This window comes from Aulonocara sp. 'chitande type north' Nkhata Bay, linkage group LG2, assembly GCF_057382095.1.
Source record: "Aulonocara sp. 'chitande type north' Nkhata Bay isolate Kocher_YH1m ecotype deep benthic linkage group LG2, A_spYH_male_GT1.1, whole genome shotgun sequence".
Classification (NCBI taxonomy): domain Eukaryota; kingdom Metazoa; phylum Chordata; class Actinopteri; order Cichliformes; family Cichlidae; genus Aulonocara; species Aulonocara sp. 'chitande type north' Nkhata Bay.
The window spans coordinates 3,407,270-3,416,828 of NC_141345.1; the positions used below are offsets into that span (position 1 = coordinate 3,407,270).

The following is a 9,559-nucleotide window of genomic DNA, read 5'->3' on the forward strand; positions in this document are numbered from 1 at the left end:
TATTTGCAGATAATGAGTGTCTTGGCTAAAAAAAAAAAAAAAAAAAAAAAAAAAAAAAAAAGTTTAATCATGTCATGGCCAAAATCTTAAATTTCAGGACAACAAAACAGCAAACGGAAAACCTCTTCAAAGCTTTTATTGAAAACAGTACAAAGTTCATTTGATGGCTGTACATTTCTCCCACTTTCAATGCGTTGCTCAATACGAAGATTCAGCCCGACCTCTGAACAGAAAGCTGTGCCAGCATCTGAAAGACAGCAAAAGAAATAAAAAGTTAAATTTAACAACAATATCATTTGTCCAACAAACTTGGGAGTTTTTTGCATAATTTCAGATTATTTTTTACAAATTATACACACACAATAATATACACAGCAGCCATAACAGGACTTTCAGGAAGTAATCTAAAAAGAAAATAGTACAGAGTCACAACAGGACTCAACCAACTTAGTTTTGTTTGTTGCATTTAGTGGGCCAAACAGGAACTTCCTCATAGCACCGCATAAAAAAAGGTTCAAATGTTTTGTACAGAACTAAGTATATTTGATATCTCAAATTATTTTCCTCCTAGCATCTTAAAAACAAACTAAATTCTTTTGGCATATCAAACCATTTTCAAAAACACAGGTTGGTATCAAAGTGCCCTGCATAACTCTACTTTCTAGGATTCTCTAAATTCCCATTTTACATTAATAAGTTACAGAAAATAATGCAAGTAAAAGAAAACAAACATACCTAACATGCAGAAAATACAAAAAGGTATTAAAATAATCATAATGCCCACTGTAGTCAATTACTGAAGATTTTACTTTACATCATTAGTGATGCTGACAGGCTCACATGGATTTTAAAACACATTGTGTTCATCATTTGGGGCAAAATTGCTGTAAAATGTCTCAGCAGTAAAAGTTGTCCACCCCATCTTAATTGTGTACAGGTAGATAAAGACTTACTAGTCTGTTAGACATGGTTATGCGGATGCACTGTAGCTCAACTAGTCCAGGACTTGAAGACATTCAGATATGTTGAAAGGGCAATTGCCTTGAAGCAATGTTCATCCTGCAATGAGATTATCATATTAGTATGGGGCTTTTTTCTTAATTATGTATTATGAGGTAATTGAAAATGATATTGTTGTCCTTGGTCCAACTGTACATTCGTTTCATTGTTTTCCGGTTTGGCAGTTAGGATGATGGTGCTCTTCCAACGGTCTCCATTGTTTGAATTGGCATGCTCAAGGAAATGATTTTGATACCAAGTCTTTAAATTAAAGATTGCTTTGAGGTGTTTATAGAGGAAAAAAAAATACTAAATATTACCCCATGATGTAAAAATGCACGGTTGCCAATCATTTTACTGATGTCGGATGACTGGTTGGGCAAAAAGGAGCCTTGGGGCTCAGTTGGTAAAATGGGTGTTAAAAGCATTCACGGGTGAAAAGGGAAGAAACTTCTTGGCATGTTGCTGCACTTTTGACAATTTTGAGTGACGAAAATGGACTACAACGAAAAGGTTCATTTCAGTCGACTTCCTTTTTTCCTTTTGTCCCTTGAAGCCAAGTTTCCTTGAATATCGCCCTTTGACTGGAGAGTGCAATACAGGACAATGAGAAACTCATTTACAGATGAGAAACAAAGAGTTTTGCTTTGCTTACCAGCTGTTGACTATCAGTCGAGTTGCATTTGGTCGTTGCATGCCATCAAATGGCTCTAGGGTGATGAATCCATTTCCAAGGAACTACATTGGAACATTTTGACAGTAACATTTGCCTAACCGTGAAAACAGTAGCGTCCAGTTGGAAGTACATTTGTGGCAAGAATGAACGCATCTCACTCCAATATTTAGCAGACTCACCTAAGTTTTACAGAGGACCTTTTTAAGGAGATCATGTTGTTACGTAACATTTGTTACGGTCTGTTGTTGAAAAATCGAGAAAAAGTTATGGTACAACTAAAACCTTTATTAGATTAGGAAAGCCATACTTATAGGGCATTGCAGATTTCAACAGCACTGAAAGTACAAAAAACTAACACTCACTTGGTAACTGTACTGACATAAGCAAGAGAAAAAAACTTTTACACATAAAAGAAAAAAGAAAATTGGGAAAGTCAAGACACAGTTCAAAACTAAGCTTCAGATTCCACAAATTTAGACATGGCTAGTTTGTCCTTCCTCCAAAACACGTTTTAAGTGTGCATGGAGACTAACGTTTGGTTTAATGACATTTCCAAGTCCAGTTCAGTATCTGCTGCGAGCCATTCCTCTATCGACTCGACTGCCACCACGGCCACCACGTGGCCCTCCACGACTTGAGCTGTTGTACGAGTCACGAGGAGGGTAGCCTCTCTCGGCAGGGGGAGCTGGGCCCCTATCCTGTCTGCCCATTCGCTCACCACGGCTAGGTGGATATGGGTCACTCCGACTGTTGGGGTAACTGTCACGACTGCCATAGCCATCCCGGGAACTGCTGCCATAGTCATCATAACGACTGCTTCCACTGCTCCCACCATAGGATGGTGGGGGGCCCCTTGAAGGTGGGGCGCTGCGAGAGTTACCTGCAGGGTCAATGGTTCAGGTAATTGGCAAAGTTCAATTTATACATTTTTCTTTGCACGGTCAAGTGCTATTTTTTTTTGCCAATAGAATTCATTCTGTGACAAAAAATAAATAAAATTTAATGGATGGCATATTTAAAATGTTCCACCCTTTTAATACTTAACATGGATATTTTGTTGATATGCGCAGTAATATATCCAAGCACAGAACAAATAGGTAGTGGTACCCATTTCAGCATGCCTTTGATTTGAGTAGCCATTTTTCCATTTAGAGATCCAAGTGTAGGTTAGGGTGAGGTTTTCAGTTGTCTTGATGGTTTTTGAAGATTACTCCTTGAGGGAGTACTTTGCTGGACAACACATAACGGGCAACGGATGTTTCCAAGGATTTTTGAGGTTCCTTATGGTTGCAAAAACTTTGAGGTGCATCACATACACATGATATTGCCAAACTCATATTCTCCTGATGAATGCAGGGGTAATGCAGACTTTGGTATGTAGACACTTTTGTTTTTCAGTGGAGATGCCAATGGTAAAATATTGCTAGTAGTATGAAAATATACAACTTGGATTGTAGGTCAGGGAAAGAAAAAAATAAATTACCATGTGGTTTCCTCTGAGGATGCAAAAAAAAAAAACTGCAGTATCTTGTGATAGGACAAGGCAGGTTTGGTTGAATATTTGCGCACTTCTTCTTTGTGCCACAGCGATTACACATTGTCATTTCACTCATGGAGTTATGTCTTACCGTAACCATCATATGAGTCCCGGTAGGAGCCACCACTAGGACGGTCCATATAGCTTCTTGGCTCCCTGCCTCCTCCATAACCATCACGGTCACTGCAAAAAGCAATTGTCACTTAACAACCAAGGAAGATCTGACCTCAGGTTTTTACTTTTTGTATCAATCCAGGCTCATACCCGTATCCTCTTGACATTGAGCCGTAGTCATCGCGGGAAGTGGAATTAGAATATTCTCTATAGGAATAATCTCTGGAAGGTGGCCCATAGTCCCTAGAATCTCTGGAGTAATCCCGACTGGAGTAGCTGTGAAAGATTACAATACACCTCAATACTGTTTCCTGAGCATACATTTGTGTTAAATACGTGGACTTTTTAAACAGAAAATTCAAATATAAAAGATGACCACAATAGCTCTAAGTAACAGCAACTATCAGCATGTTACAGTATATCAATCTTGAGGTTTGCCATGTATGGTCACACTAGTGTGTATTACGAAAATACCAACCTGTCTTTTGAGTTGTAATGGTCATCTCTGGGTGATGGATAATCATCCCTTCTGGACATCATCGAGTCTCTGCGAGGTGGAGGTGGACCATAGGGATCTCTGTCCCTTGACATGGGAGCTGGAACACATAATGAGAAACTGAGAAGATTAATTACCAAATTAACATGAGACAGAAGTATCCCATCTAGTTATTTGCAAGAGAAACAGAAACTAGATACTAAATTAAATCTAGAGACTAAAATCTGTGCAATTAACTTTTTTTTTTGGTAATTTCTTCCACATCACTTCCTGCATTTAAATATTGCAGAGTACAAGCACTTACGTCTGCTCATGGGACCAGATGGGGCAGACCTCTTGGGTGGGGGACCTCCATTTCGAATAGGGGGCCCTCGTTTCATTGGAGGGGGGCCTCTGGATGACATCCCTTTAAAGAAGGGTTCTACACTTCCTGAATCATAGTAGTCTTTTAAACAAACAAGAAATGCACATATTAATATACTACATTCAAAAGCTGCAACAAAAATCCATCCAGAGATTATTATATCATTACACAGATTCTTTCAATTTACAAACTGAGCAGACCCAAAAAAATAACTAAATAAATTACCTCTTGATGGGGGGCCTCTCATTCCACCAGGACCTCCCCTTGAACCACGTGGACCTCTGGGTGGCCCGCGACTGCGAGAGTGCATGGGTGGAGGTCCGCGCCTGCCAGCACTCTCAAACTGAGGTTTTGTAGCTTGCTCAACCTTGATAGGCTTGCCATCAAGAGACTGGTAGAAGAGTTACAAGTATAAATCATATTTTTTAGCTGATTCTTTTTTATTTTTATTACAGCCAATTCGAGTCATCACTTACCTTTCCATTCATTTCGCGTGCTGCATCCTTTGCATCAGCAGGACTTTCAAAAGTTACAAATGCAAAGCCTCTTGATTTGTTTGTTTCACGATCCTTCATCAAAAGAACTGAAATAAAGGAATTGATGATCAGAAGTGAGCTTGTGTTTTTCAATTAGCCAAGTTAAATACAAAAGTGACTCATTTTAACAGTTTAAATTAGATAAAGGCACACTTCTATGACACCCCATAATCGAAAGTGACTAATTTCGGTTTCTTTGTGTCCCTTTCATGGTTCATAGGTTTTTTTATTTCCCTCAGCAAGACTATACGGCCATTTACAGTAAATACAGTATTATACATTAGAGTTTGGAAGAACAGGCTTTCTTTTAAATGAAGTGGAAAAAATGTCACAAACTATGTGGATAACGTAGAAGATGGTAAAACTGCAAAGTTAGTGTATTAAAAAGGGGTTATTCAGATTTCCCTACGCTGTAACAGTAAATTTAAATATACACACAGATGAATAAAAATTTGTTCCATTATTTCGCTACCACCCATTTGCCAGAATAAAGGCGCCAAACAGCAAACACTGAGCAATTTTAGAAGTACTTTATCCAGGATATGCACTGAACATGATATGGCCAAAAGGGGTTCCATTCCCACCTTCCACAATCCTGCCATATTTGCTGAAGTACTGCTCCAAGGCCTTTTCGGTGGTCTCCGTATTCAGTCCGCCGATGAAGAGCTTCCCTGGTCGGTCGGCCTCCGCCATGCTCCGAAGTCTGCTACCTAAAAGGAAAGAAAGACCATACATTTAACTTAAAAATGAGCATCAACCCTGAAACAGAAAGGAACGCTGTATCCTGAAATAAACAGCCACACATTACTTTGGAATTACCTTTCTGCTGCCAAAAGTAGGGAGCTACTGAATGCGCAAAATGGCGATAAAAATGCTACCGATTTCAGCTGCTTCTTTAGCCCGTTAGCTAATAAGTATTTCGCTACTAACAAAAGACTCTGCTTCACGTCTACCAACAAGCTACTTTAAAAGCAAATATAAAAAAAATTACAGCTTAAATTTTAGCATGCATACACACAACTAACTGCATTACCCCGCGACTTTATCAAAGCTACAGCGACGATAAAAATGGTTCCTCTCTCCGCCTTCTCACCCTTCTTCTTCATTTCCGTTTCCCGTAGACCAGTTGACCCCAATTGTGATGCTGCCGCCTAGAGTCCAGAAGCATTACTCCATATTCTACAATGCCATGTCATTCTACATGTTCAAAACTACTCGCACTTAAAAATATATATTGCATAATTTGAGCAGTTCAGTCAGAATTCGTCATAGTACATAAACCGTATTAGGTTACAAATGATCTTCTTATGGCCTCTGACACTAGACTAGTCTCTTTGCTTATCCTGCTAGAACTCAGTGCAATATTTGTAACTCTTGAATATAATATTTTACTACAGAGATTAGTCAGTGCTGTAGGTATTAAAGGAACTGCACTGAAGTGATTGTAATCATATCTATCTAATAGATCCCGATTTTTAAATGTAAATGTGGAATCTTCTTTGCACACTAAGGTTACATATGGACCAATTCTAATTACATTTCCTTGCTTTCCTTATTAGAATGCATTGCATACACTTTCACTGTAATGCAGTTTAATCTTCACTTTATTTATCCTTGAAGCCTGATGAACAGCAACAATTAGTTAAACTGCTGGAATGTCATAAAGACATAAAAGCTGGGATGACCACTAGTTTACTGCTTCTAAATTTAGATAAAACTGATGATTACACTATAGGCCATACAATTAGAAACATCCCATCTCAGAGTGTTGCTGAAAAAATGGACATTTATCACTTCTAGGCTGGACAATTGTAATTTGTTATTATCAAGTCTAAAACCTCCCTAAAGAGCCTTCAGTTGATCAAGAATGCTGTAGCAACAGTGCTAATAGGCACTAGAAACAGAAACCATATTTATCCTATATGAGCTTCTCTTCACTGGCTCTGTTAAATCCAGAATCCAATTTGAAATCCTTCTCCTTACATACAAGGTCTTGACTCATCAGGCCCCATCTTATCTTAAAGACCTCATAGCACCATATTGTCCCTCTATTGCAGCACAACTAAGGGAGGATTCAGGGTCACCTGGTCCAGCCCTATGTGCTTTAGCAAAAAGGAAAGTTTTAAGCCTAATCTTAAAAGTAGAGATAGTGTCTGTCTCCCGAATCCAAACTGGAAGCTAGTTCCACAGAAGAGGAGCCTGAAAACTGAAGGCTCTGCCTCCCATTCTACTTTTAAATACTCTAGGAACAACAAGTAAGCCTGCAGTGCGAGAGTGAAGTGCTCTAATAGGGTGATATGGTACTACAAGGTCATTAAGATAAGATGGGGCCTGGTTATTTAATACCTTGTTTGTGAGGAGCAGGATTTGGAATTAAATTCTGGATTTAACAGGAAGCCAATGAAGGGAAGCCAATACTGGAGAAACATGCTCTCTCTTTCTACTTCCTGTCAGTACTCTTGCTACAGCATTTTGGATTAACTGAAGGCTTTTAACCATTAGTTATTTTTAAACTATGCACTGAATCATTAGTTTATTTTTAAAATATGACTCTCTTCCACTCTCTTCCACAACTGGTCACAGCATGTGGCTGCCCCTCCCTGGGCCTGGTTCTGCCAGAGCCTGGTTCTGCCTGGAGTTTCTTTCTGTTTCACCTTGTGGTGACTGTTGTGATTTGGCACTATTTAAATTTTAAAAAAAAATTAAAATATCATTATGAACACATGAGTTAATAGTTGGCAAGCAAATTTTATAATATAATGATAAGCTACATTTAAGGGTATTAGTAATTTTCTTAATCATTAGAAAGCCAGCTGGTTGAATTGATATATCTGTGTAGGTATAGAGATGTCTAAGAGAGAGAGCAGTGGATTTTTTTAATCATGGGATGCCTGAGGAATGGAGAAGTGTACAAATTTTCAATAACAATGTGTAAGGACTATCAGGAGGGGCAAAAACACATGTGACAGTGATACACAACATGTATGAGCACACCAAAACAGTGGTATATAATAGATAGGTCTTAAGAAATTATACAAACAATGAGTGCAAAACTGCATATGTTTATATGACCTGAATGATATAACAGTGGGTCATTTCACAGTGTTCATCAGAGTGACAGCCTGGGGAATAAACTGTTTCTGTGGTAGCTGGTTTTGGCAAACAACACTGTAGCGCCTGCCTGAAGGCAGCAGTTGAAAGAGTTTGTCTGGGAGTGTCCTGCTTCGTGGCTGAGTGGAACCAGACACACGGGACAGACTGGATGATGGCTGTGTAGACAAAATAATTGTAGTTGTATTGTAATTGGCGACTATTCCCATTTTATAATGCACTAGGTTTTTCTTGAATATACTATCTTTTGTATGTAAAATTACATTGTTAAAAAAAGGATGTTGAATTAAAAGATGTTGTCTCATACAAGTTATTTAAATCAAATTGAATTACAAAACTGCAGATAATTCAGTCAGTCCCATATTAACTTATCCCTGTTTAGAATGTGCCAATTGGGAAGAACAGTCACCTCAAGGTGCTTTATACTTAAGGTTCCTTAAGATCCTACATTTTTTGAGAAAACCCCAACAATCCAATAACATACTATGAGCAAGCATATTTCAACAATCACAAGGACGAATTCCCTTTCAGCAGGAAAGCAGAACCAGCAGAACCAACAGAGCCAGTGGAACCAGCAGAGCCAGCTCAGGGAGGTGCAGCCATCTGCTGCAACCGATTGGCAAGAAAAACCATGAGTAACAATAAATGTTCATGTTTTTATAGATGCTTGCTTGGTAGAAACATTAAAATTTTATGTGTTTAAAAAGCAAATGCTTCCATATTGTTTTCTAACTATAAAGAATGTTTATGTTCAATAAAGTTGCAGTTACAGTGCCCTTTTTAATAGGGGACTTGAACAGCATTAAGAGCTTAAAAAAGGAGGAATGTTTTAAGTTTGTTAAAATGTTTCACCTCTCATAATGTTTCTTCAGTTCAGCTATGAACTGAATAGCGAAGCTTTCATAAAACCAATGCAGTACAGGGTGGGCCATTTATATGGATACACTGTAATAAAATGGGAATGGTTGGTGATATTAAAGTCCTGTTTGTGGCACATTAGTATATGTGAGGGGGCAAACTCCTCAAGATGGGTGGTGGCCATTTAGAAGTCGGCCATCTTGGATACAACTTTTGTTTTTTCAATAGGAAGAGGGCCATGTGACACATCAAACTTATTGGTAATGTCACAAGAAAAACAATGGTGTGCTTGGTTTCAACGTAACTTTATTCTTTCATGAGTTATTTACAAGTTTCTGACCACTTATAAAATGTGTTCAATGTGCTGCCCATTGTGTTGCATTGTCAATGCAACCCTCTTCTCCCACTCTTCACACACTGATAGCAACACCGCAGGAGAAATGCCAGCACAGGCATCCAGTATCCGTAGTGTCAGGTGCTGCACATCTCGTATCTTCACACCATAGACAATTGCCTTCAGATGACCCCAAAGATAAAAGTCTAAGGGGGTCAGATCGGGAGACCAATCCACTTTCCAGGAAACTGTTCATCTAGGAAAGCTCGGACCTGGCACCCATAATGTGGTGGTGCACCATCTTGCTGGAAAAACTCAGGGAACGTGCCAGCTTCAGTGCATAAAGAGGGAAACACATCATCATGTAGCAATTTCAGATATCTAGTGGCCTTGAGGTTTCCATTGATGAAGAATGGACCCACTATCGTTGTACCCCATATACCACACCAAACCGCTCACTTTTGTTGTTCCAACAGTCTTGGAGGGATCCATCCAATGTGGGTTAGTGTCAGACCAATAGCGGTGGTTTTGTTT

At 38.9% G+C, this 9,559-nt stretch overlaps 1 protein-coding gene across 2 annotated transcripts; it reads right to left on the bottom strand.

Annotated features, from left to right (window-relative positions):
- Positions 1–120: 120 nt before the first annotated feature.
- Positions 121–5,834, bottom strand: rbmx (RNA binding motif protein X-linked). 2 transcript variants are annotated; one of them, XM_086302342.1, is made up of 10 exons: positions 5,756–5,834; positions 5,307–5,432; positions 4,663–4,769; positions 4,412–4,577; positions 4,127–4,267; positions 3,805–3,922; positions 3,477–3,602; positions 3,304–3,395; positions 954–2,555; positions 121–247 (listed from the first exon to the last, which is right to left on the bottom strand). In XM_086302342.1, the coding sequence occupies exons 1-9, from the start codon at positions 5,826–5,828 to the stop codon at positions 2,239–2,241; spliced, it is 1,266 nt and encodes a 421-aa protein (XP_086158468.1). In that variant the 5' UTR covers positions 5,829–5,834; the 3' UTR covers positions 121–247; positions 954–2,238. The 2 variants fall into 2 exon arrangements, with proteins under 2 accessions (XP_086158468.1, XP_086158473.1); XM_086302347.1 differs by having other exon boundaries at positions 5,542–5,828.
- Positions 5,835–9,559: the final 3,725 nt, after the last annotated feature.